Source organism: Cataglyphis hispanica, chromosome 18 (assembly GCF_021464435.1).
Source record: "Cataglyphis hispanica isolate Lineage 1 chromosome 18, ULB_Chis1_1.0, whole genome shotgun sequence".
NCBI lineage: Eukaryota > Metazoa > Arthropoda > Insecta > Hymenoptera > Formicidae > Cataglyphis > Cataglyphis hispanica.
This window is the reverse complement of record NC_065971.1, coordinates 4,529,004-4,547,595: the sequence shown is the minus strand read 5'-3', so window position 1 is coordinate 4,547,595 and position 18,592 is coordinate 4,529,004. Positions and strand designations below refer to the sequence as shown.

The 18,592-nt window shown below is 29.8% G+C and overlaps 1 protein-coding gene across 1 annotated transcript; it reads left to right on the top strand.

Moving 5' to 3' along the window:
- Window positions 1-270: 270 nt before the first annotated feature.
- On the top strand, window positions 271-18,351 carry LOC126856265 (facilitated trehalose transporter Tret1-2 homolog). The gene is made up of 7 exons (XM_050604642.1): window positions 271-348; window positions 3,192-3,630; window positions 11,889-12,072; window positions 12,247-12,418; window positions 12,717-12,989; window positions 13,812-14,120; window positions 15,571-18,351. The coding sequence occupies exons 2-7, from the start codon at window positions 3,378-3,380 to the stop codon at window positions 15,997-15,999; spliced, it is 1,620 nt and encodes a 539-aa protein (XP_050460599.1). The 5' UTR covers window positions 271-348; window positions 3,192-3,377; the 3' UTR covers window positions 16,000-18,351.
- The last annotated feature ends 241 nt before the right edge of the window (window positions 18,352-18,592 follow it).

Below are 18,592 nucleotides of genomic sequence, written 5' to 3'. Positions count from 1 at the left end.
AAGCAATAAGATAATATATGTTTGCGATTTGTACAATAATGTATGTTTGCGATTTGTATAATGATTTGGATTTAGTAGAATCCGCGTGATTGTTAGTGGATCTATATTTTATGACTAATTTACGTGTAATCGATATTGAAGTAACGCTATAAAGATTAACCTGTTTATCGTTATCAAGGACTACTGTGACAAAGATACGATACGAACGATTGACATAACGGTGACACACACGATACATCCCGATAATCTATCGCACCTCATTTATTACATAAGATATTAATCGAAGGCTTTTAATACAGCTCTTACTTGGCGGAAAGATCATTTTAATCAAGTGCCTGTGAGACAGCGGTAAGTAATTTATTGCTTCTTCCTTTTCTGGATTATCCATCGCGAAATTTCCGCAATCTCTTAAATCGAGCGAGATCATCGGATTACTATCGATAAACGATAGATTAGTAATTAGATTATCATTACGCGACGAATGCGAGCGATATGCGACTTCTTTTCTTTCATTTGTAAAAAAGTGTGACGGATGGAGCGATTATCGATCCCTTAAAGGTCTTACGTCGGAGACAAGCTGTGAAAAAGCGGAATTTTTTGTCGACGTGATAATAAGCATTCGATGACGCGTGAAACAATGTATTTCATTCTTGATTTGATCGTGAAAGTGATAATGCGACAATATAAGTTGCGTCAAATATTAAATTAATCAAACTCATGAATTTCTTTCGAGAATTTGTTTGTTAAAACAAGTGTGCACGTCAACATATTGCAATTTAAATTGATCAATCTAGATATGACTTTATTTAATCATAATTAACTTTCTGATTCATAAGACTGAGCCCTCTTTATTCCAAAATCATTTTGCCAAGTGCGTAAACTTACACTTGTTTTAACAAAATCTAAATATACTTCTTTTAATTACAGTCCATTTAAGCCATGTAGAATTGTCTTTTTGTATGTATCTTTTTATTGAAATAAAGATGGATTTAATAAAATTATTAGAAAATATTAATAAGAAAGAAAATTTGAGTTTATACAGTCACATTTATATAACTATATATATATAAGCTCTTGCTTAAAAATTTCTTTTATTTAATTAGTCGATATAAAGATATTTTATTTGCTATATTGTAGTAAGGATTGTTTTTATTTATCAAGGATTTATTTCATTTATCAAAAAAACATCTATATCTATTTTGCTAGATCTGTTTAGCGTTGTTTACACTTTTCAACACTTCGACATTTGTTGTCTTCAATCTTTTCATGATTTTATATAAATAATTGTGTAAGGCGTAATTGCATTTAAAAGTTAAAAAATAATTTCGCGATCTATATGTCATCTATAAATTTACGTATTTTATAAAAACTAAATTTTTTCTTATTATTTCCGTATCTCTCTGTAGAACTTTATTCGTTTATATCTACGCGTTGCCAAATTGCTGTTGATTCGGAATCGAGAGTCAATGACGACACGCATGTGCGTAACGCAATATCGGTTGCGGCTCGACATCGCAGGACACGAGTAAATCTCGTCCTGGATTTTATTGATTTTTCTTCTGACACGTAAATGGGTGGAGTTAGGCAGAAAATTTCTTCTCCCAATTATTCCACACTACGTCTTTCAATCAGCAGAATAAAAAATGTTACATCGCTCCGTCTCGCGATGAGAAGAAAAAGAAGTCGAAGTAACGGCGCTTTTAACGAGACATTAGACAAGTAATATTCGCATTACGAGATTAACATCTACATTCGGATACGTTAATCAAAATATGAAAAACGGGGACAAAATATTCCATCCGGCATCTAATCGCGATTCATATCGCTTCTCGAGCGGTTAATTCGATCGTTCACTCGCTTGCATTAGCGTTATTACGATGTATTTGGCACGTTATCGATTTTCTTTCAATTTGTATCAGGGAAAGTACCGAGAAAAGAAAGGGGGATAATCCTCCGTTTGCAGTGATATGGTCCCATAGAATAGATTTATATCAACGTCATTTATTCGCGCTAAAACAGTCATTAAATTTTATGAAATAGTTTTCGTGATCATATCTTAAAAGTTGAAGATTCTATGTAAAAAGATTTTTCAAGTAAAAACATATCAAGATTAATTATTTATCTAGATAATGTAATCTATATATATTTACTTGGAATATATTAAAATATATATACAAGTTGTAAAAAATGTTTGCGGACGAAATAGTGAAAGAAATATATATATATATATATATATATATATATATATATATATCGTATGATACTTGAAATTTCTTCTGTAAAAGTTCTACGGAACGTAAATTCAAATCAAGCTTTATTATATCTAATTAAAATTTTTTTTTTTTTATCGTAAAATTACGCTTTTTTTCTTTGCAAATGTAAAAGATGCAAACAATTTGCTTAATTTTGCTTTTTCTTCATTGTCATATATATATATATATATATATATATATATATATATATATATATATATTTCTTTCACTATTTCGTCCGCAAACATTTTTTACAACTTGTATATATATTTTAATATATTCCAAGTAAATATATATAGATTACATTATCTAGATAAATAATTAATCTTGATATGTTTTTACTTGAAAAATCTTTTTACATAGAATCTTCAACTTTTAAGATATGATCACGAAAATTATTTCATAAAATTTAATGACTGTTTTAGCGCGAATAAATGACGTTGATACAAATCTATTCTATGGGACCATATCACTGCAAACGGAGGATTATCCCCCTTTCTTTTCTCGGTACTCTCCCTGATACAAATTGAAAGAAAATCGATAACGTGCCAAATATATATATATATATATATATATATATATATATATATATATATATATATTACTTCAAATCTCATTTCTGATAAAATCTAATTTTCCTTCTTAAATATAGAAAAGGATGAAAAGTGCCCTAATTAAGCAATTATTTACTTTGTGCTTCTTTAAAATAAAATGTACTCTTCTCCTTTAATAAACATTATCAAATTATCAAATTTCTATATAAATTTAATTTAACATTAATACAATCTAAAATAAAGTTCTAAAAGTCTCTGCATTCTTTTCTTTCCTTTTACACTCTTGTAACTTGGAACTCCCATCAGTCAAAAAACATCCCTTTCTCCATGAGGAAATTGCGGAATTGTTTTGTAGCCACGCGACTTTGACATCGCTTCGTTTCAGGGTCTAGGACTCGAGACCGTCGTGTCGGTCGTTGCATCCCGCACTGCCGCCACGAACCGCGATCGAGATCTTTGTGTCTGACGAGAAGCGACAAAAGAAGAGTGGGAGAGAAACGATTAGAGGAAGCCAAGCGAGCGAGCGAGCGAGCGAACGAAAGAGAGAGAGATAGAGAGAGAGATCGAGAAAATGACTCCCACTCGTGACAATGAAGAGATAGAGGGGCGCTCGTATAAAGACTATGCTTACAGTCCTGTATCAGTGAGTTCCTCTTCGGCCGTGTTTGATACCGCCACCCCTGGCAAAGAATCAGTGGAGCTAACAAGTACAGAACGTGGCAGGGAATCGTGTAGGACATCGTTCCGCGCCGTTGACAATTATCGCCCGGAAAATATGACGGAAAAAGGTTCCAAGCTCATTCAGATCCTGGCCGCTGCGGCGGGTAAGTTTTTGACTTTCAGAGCTAAAACTTCTTGAGAAGAAAATCAAATTAATTAATGGAGTAAACATTGTTTACCCTGGCGGTCTTGGCCACTTCTTTTACTCCTCAAAATATATCTTATAATAATTATGAAAAAGATAATCTTAATTATCTAAATGAGATCTGATAAATTAATTTATTAAAGAGTGTATTTATTTTACTCCTCATGTAAAAGCGCATCATGTGCCTTCTATTATTCGTCACAAAAATTGTAACAATTATGCGACGCTTTATCCATAATTCATATCTGCAGGTAATGACTTAAAAGATTCACTTTGCAAAATTTTACATAAAATTAGATCGCAAATATATTGTATTTTCTTCATAGAATCTTTTGGTATTAGTTGTTTTGAATGTATTGTTTTAACTAAAAACAGAGCAATTTCTGCTTATCAATGATGATATATTAATACACTGATTAGAAGATATAATCATCCTCGCGTTATTCGCAATCCGATCGATTAATGACATTTTAGGGAGTATTCTTCACACGGGCTTCTTATTCATGATTTGTCCAATCATTCTGTCTAGTCATTTTCGAATCTCGAGAAGAAACCTTGTAAAAAAATTGATTAAAAATTATTAAAGTATATATTATAAATTTGGTTGGTCTTCTTACGCAAGATTATTTCACATTTCTTCGAAGAATTAAAAATAATATATTCTTCAACGTGGGTCTTAACGAGTAGATTGGATAATAATTACAGATTGGATAATGGCAGAATAGATCGCACGATTTGCTTTTTAACATTGCACTTATTCCTTTGATTCCTTCGAATGACATTAATTGAAGAAGATGAAGGAGTATAATATGTGTTTACTGACTCTCACCACGTGTACGGTACGCCGCGACTGCATCATGCGTGCAACGCGATTTTTCGACGCCGTTATTGAAATCGAAACTATTTTATAGCTTGTGTATATATGTGTGTGTGTGTGTGTGTGTATGTAGCATGCTATATAAAATACATTTCAAAATATTTGAAAGTATGTTTTCCGATTACATACTTTTAGAGGTCCCCGTAAATAATTTATTAACGTACGTAATAAACATTCGACGGCAAAAACAAGATGTTCAATTAATTACATTTAGTTGTAATATATATTAAGCATAATTCAAGGCATAAGGAAATTTAATATATTACACAGAGTCTTTACGAAACAATAGTGTGTCAAAATGAAAATATTGAGCCAGGTAAATTCAGTGATGCATTTAGATGCACATGAACAGTTCATATGATGCATTCAAATGCAAATATTATCATAACACAATTATCATAACACAAAAGCTTCTGGTGTTTTCACCGTGTACATTCCTTTCCGCCAATTATTTATTTCTCATTTTAAGTTTACAATAAGTACGATATCCAATGATAATCATACGTTCTTCGTTAAATGTGTCGAAAAGATAAATCTGCTTAAGTGATAATTCTTCTTATCTGGCAATCTGTTTCTACATTCTTGTCAATTTTTTTTGTTTAAAATAATTTTTCTTTCAAAAAATACAAATTCATTATTTACACACATTATATTAATATACACACATTATATAAAGATGTTGTAATGAAAATGTTTTCCCACACACATTACGACATCTCTTAAAAATATATACCTTTCCTTCACAGTTTAAATGATGAATAGAATAAAAGATTTAATTTAACAGAAAAAAAACTCCCTGTTTAATTCGCTACTAAGTTCCCGCGAAGCCGTCAAAGAGAAAAGAAAAACCCAAGTCATCATTTGACTCGGTGATTCCCGCTCGATCAAGGCGAGATTAGCTTAAAAAATTAGCATAGAGAATGCACTCGAGAACATCGCACCGGGAAGAGAGCGGAGGACAACGAGCTACGTGTCACGATTCATGTCTATCGCAGAGTCCTTCGCGTATTCGGATGACGGGAATATTAAACGATTCGCATCCGGTGCTCGACCAAATTCAATCTTAACCGACAAAGATTGCAATCGGTTTAAATTACTTCCTCATTACTGGTACGACCACAACAATCGAGACTTCGAAGTGAGAGTTTGAATTGGAAACGAAGGCTTTTCCCTCCGGGAATAGATCAATCTAATTGGTAAGGAGAATTAGATTGCGAGTACTTTGATTATAAGGTAAATATTATTTAATTGTATTTAAAAGAAACCTGATGTCCGACGAAGATCGATATTCGATTCCTTAATGATGTTATTTTTCAACAAAACCGGATAGTAGAAGCAAAACTAAAATAAAACGCAAAACTACGGAATTTATTAAAATTTGTGCGTATATCGTCGACACGCTTGGAAATAAAAATTTAGATTAGCTTTGATTACAATCTGCAAACGTCAACTCGCGCAAGAGTTCAAAATTCACGAGAAGTGGGAGGAAAGATCCTTCACTGCACAAAACACAAACGTTCTTATTCTGGAATCATTCGTTTATACGAGAATTAATAGATGAGATTTCTCTGTCTGTTATGAAATATGAATTAAAACGACGAACTACAGAAAGACAATATTCACATCAAAGACAATAACACATAAGCCAATATTCGTAGAATCGACTTGTCCTCGTGACGTCAAAGTTTCCGTGACGAATGCCCGCATATTTCATGGTCACTTCGTGCCATAATATATTTATTAGAATATATATATATATATATATATATATATATATATATATTACGCGCCATAATATCCTATTATAATCTGTCAACATAATCTGTCAACGTAAATGAGTATTTGATCGGTGCATTTATTTTCTTGCGAGACATTTTTACATCGTAAGACTTTTGCATTGATGATTGGTTTGTCAGCTTTTATGTCCAAAATTCCAAATTAATTGATTCCAAGGAAAAATTTTAGTTCTATTAAGTATGCAGAAATTCATTTAGTACTGCGAAAGATTTTATCACACAGGATAAACAAGACATATAAAATATAAAAGGTGTAACTGAAAATACATAGAGCACATCATCAGATATAGGATAACAAATCGAAAAATCTTGAACTATTTTTTTATCTAAGCTTTCTTTTCATTATTATACGATGTTAAAGTTAGCTAACGAGTTAATCAGCCTGTTTATACAACAGAAAGCCGTCTCGCTACTCTGACCTCTACTGTACCTTCCTTGTTTTCCGTTGTAGAAAGGCACTAATTATCTTTAACATCGTATAACAATGAAAAGAAATCTCAAATTAAAAAATAATTCAGAATTTTTCCATTTGGATTGTTGTTCTGTATCTGATAATGTGCTCCATGTATGTTTTTTTTTTTTTTTCAGTTACACCCTATATATATAATATCTTGCAAATGGGACAAAATATTAGATCATTATTATTTTTCCGTTATTTTTGAAAATGGAATATTCCAAACTTGTTTATCAAGTAAATCTAATTTAAAAAGATATATTTTTTGATAAAGCACAATCTCGAAAATTATTTAGAATTAATTGGAAAACAAAATTTTATCTGATTTACGTAATCAATCTACAGATATCAGATGTAATTTGTTAAAATATTTTAATACATATTGATAAATGAATTTGATTGGAAATTCTCTTTTCAACATTGATTAAGAAACAATAAACTCTCGCCGGTATTCATAAAAATATCTTTATATTTATGAAACAGTTTTTATATTTCCACAGAAATATTGTGTTAGATTCGCGATTCCCGTATGTCTATGTAATTAAAATAATTTTATATCACGATTTATTCTGAAAAATAATTCAGAATAAGATTTGATTGTATATCTTTATCAATTTTAAACAAGATGTTATATAAAATAATACAATATAAAATATTTATTATATAAATAATACAATAGCTGTGCAATAGTTAATACTGTTGCAACTAAATTTTATCATTGATAATGCGATAGTCTTACTTACAGTATCAGAATATTTCTCTGAATATTGCGTTATCTAGTAACGCCTCCCGCGCATTTGTCATTAACTAAAATTCTCATTAACTCGATTGCTTGTTATTTTATCGTTCTTCTCATTTTTAATCCGCCGTGATTTTACGCACGTTCCATAGACGTCAATGCTTGTCAATTAACAGTTTGGTTGTTGTCAATTGATGCAAACCGATTTTGCGCAATAAAATGACGATAATAATATTTACAATCTTATATATAAAAATATGAAAGATAATGTTTCTTCTATTACTATCGAGCATTAATCGCACGCAAATCTGTGGAACGTAATGGTGTTTTTTTCATATACGTGTAATTATTGTTATTACCCATTATGAGATTTGTTATCGCGATATTGTTCAAAAAGTGAAAAATTGCTCTTTTTGCATCGAAAAATGGAAGTTGCTATACTTTCGATTATAAACTATTCAATTATCTTATCATAACGATAAAAGAGATTTTTATGGCTATACTTTTCTCAGCGTGATTGATTTTCCGATATTATTCTCTATTGCTATTAAGATTATGTAATATAATATATGTTATTAGTTTTACAGATATCTTGTATATTAAAAAAAATCAAAAGAAATTATTATAATGTAATTTATTATTTTAATTTTATTTAAATAAAATTATGTAAAATTATTAATAATTTCCAAATTTTAAATAAAAATTTTGAAAAATGTGAAAAAATAAATTAAATTTTAAATATGTAAATTGAATGTCAATCTATTTGAGAAAATATATTTTTTCACGAACACAAATTTAGAATCCTACTATAACTCAAGACGTCATTTTTGACAATTAGTCGTCTCTTGATTTTCATTCTGAATTCGCGACGAGCCATGCATAGTATCTCACAAAAAGATTTCATCGCGCTTTATTTCTTATCGCATTTATCATTTGCACGGACCATTTTGTCGTTTGTTCCATATATTTTGTCGCGTAATCACGGCGTATGTCGCGTAATGCGTGTTAACAAAGGGGCGGATTGTCACGTACAACTCGCAAGAAAAGAACACAATACGCGATTATAATAGCTTTAATAAGCCGATAAATAAAATTAAATATTAAGATGGATTATCTAGTTCAATGACAGATCATCGTCATTTTCTGACTTTTGGTGCTCAACTATGCTATCTTAGGCCAAAGGCCCATTGCATAGCATCTTCAGCGCCTCCTTTGATATCAATGTTTTTATTTTGGAAGTCTCGCGCGATTATGATGACTTGTTTTAAGAATGTCAGCATTTTTCTTAATTGTGTAATAAAGGTCAAGAATCTTTACTTGAGACTACCAAAAAAATTATGCATAACGTAATGAAAGATTGCTTAATATCAAAAAAAAAGAAAAAAAAATATACCGATATAGAATGTCATTTAATAGATGATAATTATAAATGAATTAAACAATGTGATCATATTTATTGCATACATGATTACTATATATGTATAGAGAAACAAAAATTTGTACAACTTATTAAATGTTTTGTATGGCAAAAATTATTATAATATTAATACATTATATAATTAATATATACATTAATTATTATTTACTGCAAGTTTTAACGTGTAATTTTAGTATTTAATATTTAGTTGTACTACTCTTCAAAAATTGTATTATTAAATCTCATTTTTAATATAACTAAATCCCTAATTAGAGCAAAAATTATACGGGAAGGATAAATTAAAGAAGAGAAAAATTGAATTGTTTGAAAGATATATAATATGATGTACACATGATATAAGATGGAAATGGATTTATGGAAAAGTACTTATCAAATTCTCATTTTCCAGGCTCGAAAATGAGATACCATTAATGTGACACATTATATAAAATATAATTTTCTTTCTTTTTCTCTTTCCCAATTTTTTCATTTTACATCGTCATGTATTCGTTTATATTCCAAGCGCTGAACTTGAAGCGCATATCTGTTTGGATTTTTGTGTTCGTGATGATACTTGACACGGATTTATTGCGTTGCAATAAATAGATAATCACTATCACGCAGTACACAGTATGCACACGTTGGATCAATCAAAAAATAATTTATTAATCGCAACGAAATTGAAATAATGCGACAATATACCAAATCGTACAATTGACAGGAAGCATAAAGATAAACCCACACAATGTTGCTGATTAGGCTTCACAATAAATAAATATTTTGTTTATCTTATTTAAGTACAAAGACCGTTTATCTATAAAGCATAAGTGACTAAGCGTGCACTCGTTTTATATAATTATTATTTGGCAATCAAAAATTATTTAAAAAATCTATTATATCAACTTAACGATCATTTAAAATAATCCATCACTTCCAGTTTCCATTTATAACACAATATTTTTATTCGCGAGCAAATATCATAAATTATGCTCGCAATAATACAATATTGTTCTTTTTTTGCAATTCTTTCAGCATATTGTTCTGATTGCCTGTGATATACCGCAATATTTTTCAGAGCTGTTTGAATAATCGCGTATCCATTAAATGCTATATATAATTTATGGAAATCTGGGATACAATCTCTAATTATAAATTAAAAGCAGGTAAAAACGATGCTAATGTAATTCGCACGATAAATACAAAGAGCTGCTTTTCGCATATCTGATTTGATATTTTTAAATTGTTGGCAAAGATCGGACATTATTTTTCTCAGGAATGCGAGATACAATTTCGTGTTCGCACCATTAATGATAACGTCAATATACTGACAATATCGAGATTCCACCTTTCCGATATTATATGACTCTTACATTACCTTCTCCTCTGTTTGATAATGCAATGCATCGTCATTGATAATGTAATCGCATGACAGTGTATCGTTGATTACGTAAATGCGATAATTCCGAAGAGCATATTATCACATTAAAATAACCGCATTGCTGTTCTTTTTTTTTTGCGTTACTATATTCGCTATTTGTACAAACTTGACACATGAATGCATATTTTATTCTCATATTTCATTACATTTGTACGCAAAAGCTATTATTCCTCTTACCCATTTGCGATGTAAAATATAGAAATATTGTTTAATAGAATATTAAATGGGATATATATATATATTATTGAATATATACAGTTAATTAAGTTCTCTCTTGTAATACAAAATATAATATGCAAAAATATTTTCTATTACATACTAAAAAAATTTATGGAAATTATTTTATGTAAATTATTAAAGAGTGAAATGTAAAATCTAGCTTATACATGACAGTTTGCCGTCGTCGTATCATCTAATACGATGTGATTTAAATTTCTACTTTGTAAGGTTTATATGTACGTGCACTGCTCCGTAAAACCGGAAGCATGGCAAGCCTTGAATTTCACCGTATTGCCTGAAATGTAATTATGTAAAACCGCTCTATCGCCGGAAAAGCCTTCAAAGCGCGCTTTGATTCGCATTTCGTCGGCAAAGCATATCTCAACCACTGACATAATTGAATTGCTAATCTCGAGACGCGCGTATCACCTTCAAAAAATCAATTTCTTGAAGATGATAAGAAATGCATTTGACGAAATTTTTTAAAAATAAATTTCCTTTTAAATAAAAGCGTTTTTATTAACAAACCGAAAAGTTTCAATGCGTAACCATTTAAATAATGTAAAATATTAATTTTTTAAAATCTTTATTTAAAAAAAAAAGAGACTGTTGCGAAAGATGTATTACGATGAAAAAACGTGTGTCATTAGCGTTTTGTTAAAATAAAATAAATTCTTTAAATAAAAGAGCAATTAAATGAGAAATTAAATATTTTAGTATTAAATAAACACATATATAAAATATATAACGTATATAAAAGAACAAAAAAAATTCTAAATTGTATCTCTGTTAAAAAGTGGACGTTATATGTGTAAATATGTTATATATACAGCAACATGTTAGAGAACCACTGATAGACGAACATATAAATCACTTTTGGCGTATTTATCTCTCTCTTTTTTTTCTACAGCTTATAATATAAATTTGAATTTAAGGATATACTGATGGATATTTTATCAAATCCGAGCAAATCGGAACGATAAAATAACGATCAATATATATATATATATATGTATATATATATATATATGTATATATATATATATATATATGTATATATATATATATATATATATATATATATATATATATATGTAGGTTTTAGATACGAAAGCTGTAGATTAACAACGCGTTTGATTATAATGGATCGTTAAACGTGCTCGAGAGATTAATGATACATTGATATAATAACAGACACGGGCTAAATATTTAATAAAATTATTTTATCGCGGTATATTTTTATTTACACAGAAATACATTTTAGAATTTGATTGCAGGTAATCTATGTATCGTGGCGACTGGTGCGATGCTTGGATGGACGAGTCCGGTCCTTCCTAAGTTAGAAGAAGACGGTGGACCTTTAGGATCGCCGATCAGCAAAGATGAAAATTCGTGGATAGGATCTCTAGTGGCTCTTGGTACAATCCCCGGTAGTTTCGTAGCGGGATATCTCGGAGAAAGGTATCACTATATAAATAAGTTCAAACACATGCATGCAAGTTTGATGATTCAATCGTGCGCTACCTTTTTGGAAAATAAAAATGTTCCTATTTCTTTGTGAAAATATGAAATGTATGTCAAATTTTAGTATTCAATGAAAATGGAAACTGATCTATTCTATTCATCTTTTCACAGATGGGGTCGCAAACGAACAGCACTATTTGCCGTCGTGCCATTTTCAATTGGGTGGGCGTTAGTCGCTTCCGCAGGTCACGTTGCTCAGCTTTATGTTGCGCGACTAATATTTGGAATCGCTCTGGGTATTCCATTCACGATTCTACCTATGTATTGTGGCGAAATTGCTGAGGTAAATTTATTTTACATAAATACTTGTATAATCAGTGATATAATCATTTATACGCAGGATTTCCTGGGAAATCGTAATTATTTCTTTTATTTAATTCTCTTATTTCGTCGTTAAAAAATTATGATTAATAGAGTTCTAAATATAAATCTGTATAAAGTTATATATTTTTAAATCATTTTACTCGCAATAATTAATTTCTTAAATTGTCAAAAACTTGACTTGAGAACAGAATTATTATTTTACAAATCCTTCTGCAATTCGCCATTGTATAATAAAAAATTATTGTCTATCTTTTCAGACTTCCATCAGAGGAGCGTTGGGCTCGTTTCTTCAACTTTTTATCACGATTGGATTATTGTATTCTTATGCTATCGGGCCTTTCGTTAGCTACACTGTCTTTTGGATTCTATGTGCCATTCTGCCAGTACTTTTCTTCGTCTGTTTCGTAATAATGCCGGAGTCTCCGTACTATCTTCTTAGTAAAGGCCGCAGAGACGAAGCGATCATGGCTCTGGCAAAGCTTCGAAGTAAATCCGAAGCAGCTGTCCAGAAGGAAGCCGACGAAATGCAGGTATGTAAATTGTAGCAATTTTATTTTTATAAAGTTATTTGCTTTAAAAAATTTTCTGATTATCTTTGAGAATCAACAATTAATTTTAGCCTATCAATTTTTCATTAGCTATTTCCCGCAATTAAAAAAATTCTAATTTTTAAAAATATATATAAAATATATATAATATAAAATATATAATATAAAATATATAAATATATAAAATAAAAAACTTTTTTTTTATCATATCCTGTGAGATTTTATTTGGTTTTAATTATTCTACTAAGGATTGTTTTCTGGCTTTGCCAAGTAGATTTCTCTACTTAAATGACAAGGTAACTACTACACGGTTATAAACATGCAGTTCGATCATTGTTGGAGACACATCTGAATATTGCTCGTCAGATCACGTTAAGCAAACGAGGTCGCGGCTTAAGGCCGTTCCTTGATCCTAAACAATAATGTCATACAGCTGTGAGAAATAATTGTGTTTGACTTTTTACAAGCGATATTTCTTCCTACAATGCAGTATCTCCCGGAATTGTCGGATTGTTCTTTCAATTGCATATGCTAAATGTTAAATGAAAAATAGCAGGCGTTGAAACAGTTGCAATTACAAAAGTAATTAGCATTATTGAGTGGAAAATTTTCAAGAATTAAAACTCAAGATGTAAATAGATAATAGAATTTTGCTTTTACGTTAATATCAATCAGATGTTATTGATAATATTATTTTTTAAACATTAATTTTAAAAGATCTTGTGTAGATTATTACATTTTAATTTTTTTGTTTTAATTTTAAGTGTTTAATAAACGCGTTTGATTTTGTTTTTGATCTTTCAGATGGCAATCGATGAGGCTTTCAAAGATAAAGTCAGCATTTCGGATCTGTTTAAAGTAAAAGCCAATTTAAAAGCCCTTATTTACACCTGTGCCTTAGCTTCCTTTCAACAATTTACTGGTGTCAATGTCGTGCTATTTTATATGCAAAACATTTTCATTGCTGCCGAGAGCTCCGTCCCAACGGAACAAGCACCGATTATCATTGGTGTCGTGCAAGTATTAGCATCAGCAGTAACACCCTTGATCGTAGATAGATCGGGTAGAAGAATGCTCCTCGTTTTTTCTGGCATTGGAGAAACAATCAGTTTGGTAAGTAATTTTTTTCTATTTTTAATTTCAATCTTAAATAAAATATTTATCTCTTCTCTTTGCCATGAATTCAAAGATACACTTTTAGATTGTAAAATCTTGCCGCGTTGCATGAAACTTTTAAGTTCTCGTGCTACTTTTTCTTTACTTGACAACAAATCCGTTCAAAAATTTGCATTGAAAATTGTATTCAAAGTTAGCGTATTCATTAAAGGATAGACGCAACGCGGTTTCCCATAAAGTTTGTTTGTTGTTTTATGCAACGATCTGTAAATTTGTTGTATTGCAACAAATTTAGTAAGTTTAAGCCAAACTAATTATTATTTTTATATAAGATTATCGTTTATCATTTTTTTTACGAGTATTTTAATTTCATTGAACTATTAGTCTCTATATAATTTTTATAATTTTATATTCTGAAATAGAAATAGATGGGCTAAACTTACTACTAATAATTTATAAAATTATTAAAATTTCGCGATGTTTTTATATTAAAATTTTACAGTGAGAAAGTTATATTTTCCATAAATAATTCTAAAGATCGTTGGCGGAATTTTTGAAGATGTAACTCGTAATCTCGCGGCAAGATTTTACCACACATCGATTCATTTTCGTGCCATATTAGTAGATTATATGCATCATATCATTAAACACATTCCACAAACAGCGATATGTGTTCATAGTTGGCATGCATAATTGCGCTCACTGCTATAATTATGCTACAAAAATCAGCAATTTAACAACTCTTATTTTTATCACGTGTCTCCCTTTCGAGGATGAGGCAAATGATTTAATTATATGACTGTGTCAGGGATCGAGTCGCCATCTTATAAAATCGTTGCTTATGATTTGTATGCGATACGCTTATGCAAATTAAATAAAGATAAACGCGACGCAAGGTCTGGCACACTCGGAAATGTCCGACCCAGGATATGCAACAAGTGCATCGCGGAACGCACAATGCTCACGAGACGTGAGGAAGGTCGAGCATCATTATACATGCCAATATACATGCCGTTGGAATGCGGCGATCAGTATTACATCAGATGCAATTTAGTACACATACAGCGCGGTAACTTCCATATACGATATTCGTATATATACGCAATACGTATGCGCGATTATATAAAACAACGCGAATTTCCGACAGAAAGGAAATGTACTCATGATGGAATTGTAAGGGCTTAATCCGTTTCAGATAGTTCTGAAAATAAATTTTATTATTTAGAAAATAATTGTTCACGTTTTAATAAATTTTATATAATTAAATGTTCTTCTTTTATTAATATTAATAGTAATAAAAAGTTAAAACTAAAATTTTAATTGTATAAAAAATGCTACAGAAGCTTTTAAAAATTTTTTAAAATATTAAATATATTGTGTAGAATTTTTTTATTATAGCAACAATTTTGATTTTCGATTTTATCACATGTGTGATCGTGCGTTCCAGATTGCTCTGGGCTTGTATTTCTACCTGAAAGACGTGCAGCATGCGGATGATGTGGTGGCGCAGATATCCTGGCTACCGGTAGTTTCGCTCGTCATTTACATCTCCACTTATAGCGTGGGTTGGGGTCCCCTTCCATGGGCCGTGATGGGCGAGATGTTCGCCTCGAATGTCAAGGCCAAAGCCTCCGGCATAACGGTTTCTATCTGTTGGTTCCTGGCCTTTCTCATCACCAAGTTTTCCTCAAACATGGAACGTGCATTCGGCAATTACGCGCTCTTCTGGATGTTCGGCGCGTTCTGTATCGCCAGTATTCTCTTTACAGTGTTTTTATTGCCGGAAACGAAAGGCAAGAGCTTGCAACAAATTCAGGACGAGCTTAATGGAGTGAGTTCGACCACTCTAGATATGGAGAACGGCACGAAAAAGTGAAGATTAACGCGATTTCTCATTTTGAATGTATATTAAATATCTAGTGAGTTCGCGACACCTTAAAGAGATTAGACACTATTATTTATAAATTAAAACTTCTATGTTCTCGATAAAATAGAATACATGATGACAGATTTCGCATTTCTTAGGATAACAAAAAAATTAAGTATGACTCAAAAATGTCACAACTGGCCGGATTGTGTCACGTACGTGCCTATCGTTCTACTGCCAGATTTATAGAAATATAAACGATATGGACATATTTTTATGCCTGGACTATTGTCCAGCCTGTTATTATTAGCACTGAATTACAGACAAATATAACCGTGATTAATAAATAAAATATAGCCAAAATAATTCAAGTTTCACGAGAGATTTAAAATTATCAATATTTAATTTTTTAAGTAAATTTTGAAAATTTATTTAACAGATACAGTCTATTTTTTTTTTTTTTTTTTTCATATACGCGGATAATTCTATGCTATTCTCTATATGCGATCGAAAAAATTTCATCGTTTTCGGAAAATGTTACATTACATTACAATTATACGTATATAATAGAAATTATACTAAAACATATTTATAAATATTTTCGCGTTGATATTTCGGTACGTTTAAATATCCGTTTGTTTGCTAAGTATAAAAAAAAAATGTGATATGCTATATAGTAATCGCTCCTGCAAACATTTTCCAGCAAGTTCCTGTCTAGCCCGTGATTGGAAAACGTCGTAATAAAATAATCAGTAATAATAATTATTCAACTTTTTTATCTTTTATCGAGATTTTTATAGTATTATATTCTGACTATACATAGATGTAGAGCGAGACAAAAAACCAAAAAGATTATTCTTTTGCGACGTATTTCTCGTTCACGAGTGAGAGACTAGTCATTTTGTAACATATCTGTATAAAAAAATGTAATTATTTAATATGATACTGAAAATATTGAAATCTAAAAGGATATTTTACACATTGATTGATTATCATATTATTAAAATGAAAGATAAAACTGCCTAATAAATTAGTAAATTATAGTGATTACATGAAGACGTGTGAGTCAACTTTGTTGTTATTAATAAATGTTAATAGCAACAAAGTCGTTATCAATATATTTAATTACAACAAAGCATAACTCTTCCATATCTTGCAAACAATTTAAATTATTATATAATTAATGCGTAGGTGATAAAAAATAATATTTAAGGATACCGTATTAGTATAATTGATTTTTAAGTTAGTTTTAAATTATTTGGCGTGATTATGATAACTACGGCCTTTTATTTAAAAGATCATTTCTGAAACAACTTTCCACATTATATTTAAAATTATATAAGACAACATTTATGAATATAAAGATTTGAGTTGAACCTCGATTTGTGTGAAAAATGGAAAAACCCAAGGAGTTTTGTCTCTAGAAATGTAAACACTTTTTCTATGTTAACTTTATACAAATACAACGTAATCAAACTTTATTTTACCTTATTTTATAACAGAAAAAACATTAAAACCGTAAAACTTTAAAATTACATAGCTCGGAAACTATTGGACAAAAATTTTTTTTACTATTTTTCCCATGTTTTCCGTTAAAAATGCTTTCAGCAACGATCGTTTAAATGGTGGCCGCAGCCATCGCAATCACGCCAATTACTTTGTTTTTAAATAAGTAATATTCTAATATTATATTTAATATTATTTTTTGTTATTTATATTGTATAACTAACATATATAGTAATACTATGTTCAATTGTACAATGTGTATTTTTTCTTCTCAACTCAAAGAAGTTGGATGAATTTTTAATTTAATTAAATTATCTTAATATTATTTAAAAAAATATTAGAATTACATGACATAAAAATCAAGTAATCTGATAAAATGTTTTTTTAAATTTTTCTTAGCTGGCATTATTTTCAAAATGTAATTTTATAGATTAAAATATAAAATCAATTAAAAATTTAAATTATAAAAGTGAGAATCTACTCGATACACAAATAAGCGCTAGTCTTATGTCGATTAACACAAACAAATTTTTTTATAAACATTTTACACAGTACAAGCAAGTAAATTGATTAGAAGTGTTAAAATAATCTTTTGTAAAATATGTATGAGAGTGCCTGTAAGAGATTTATTTTGCCTTCCTGTACTGAAACGTTAAAATTTTATACAAAAAACAAATTTATTTTTAAAAAAATGAACAAATGCCATTCGATATTGCTCTATTACAAATCAACTGTATACATGTTGACCATATATGTATTGTATATATTATATATATTTTAATATACAATTATTCACTAAAACTTTTGTACAGAATTATTACTACAATAAATAAAGTATAAGAATATTTAAATAAATTGTTGCAAACTTTTCATGTTATATACACATTCTCTTTCCTCAATCCTTTTTTTTCTAACTCTTGGTCAAGTTCGATGATAATTATTTCAAAAATATATAGGAAGAAAATTAATTTAAAAAAATTTATAAGAAATAAAGATATTCTACTCTTAAAAAAAAAGTTAGATCGATACAAGATCACAAGTATTCTTGCTTTTTTTCTGATTGGTTATATTGATACTGTGCTATGCATTATTTCAT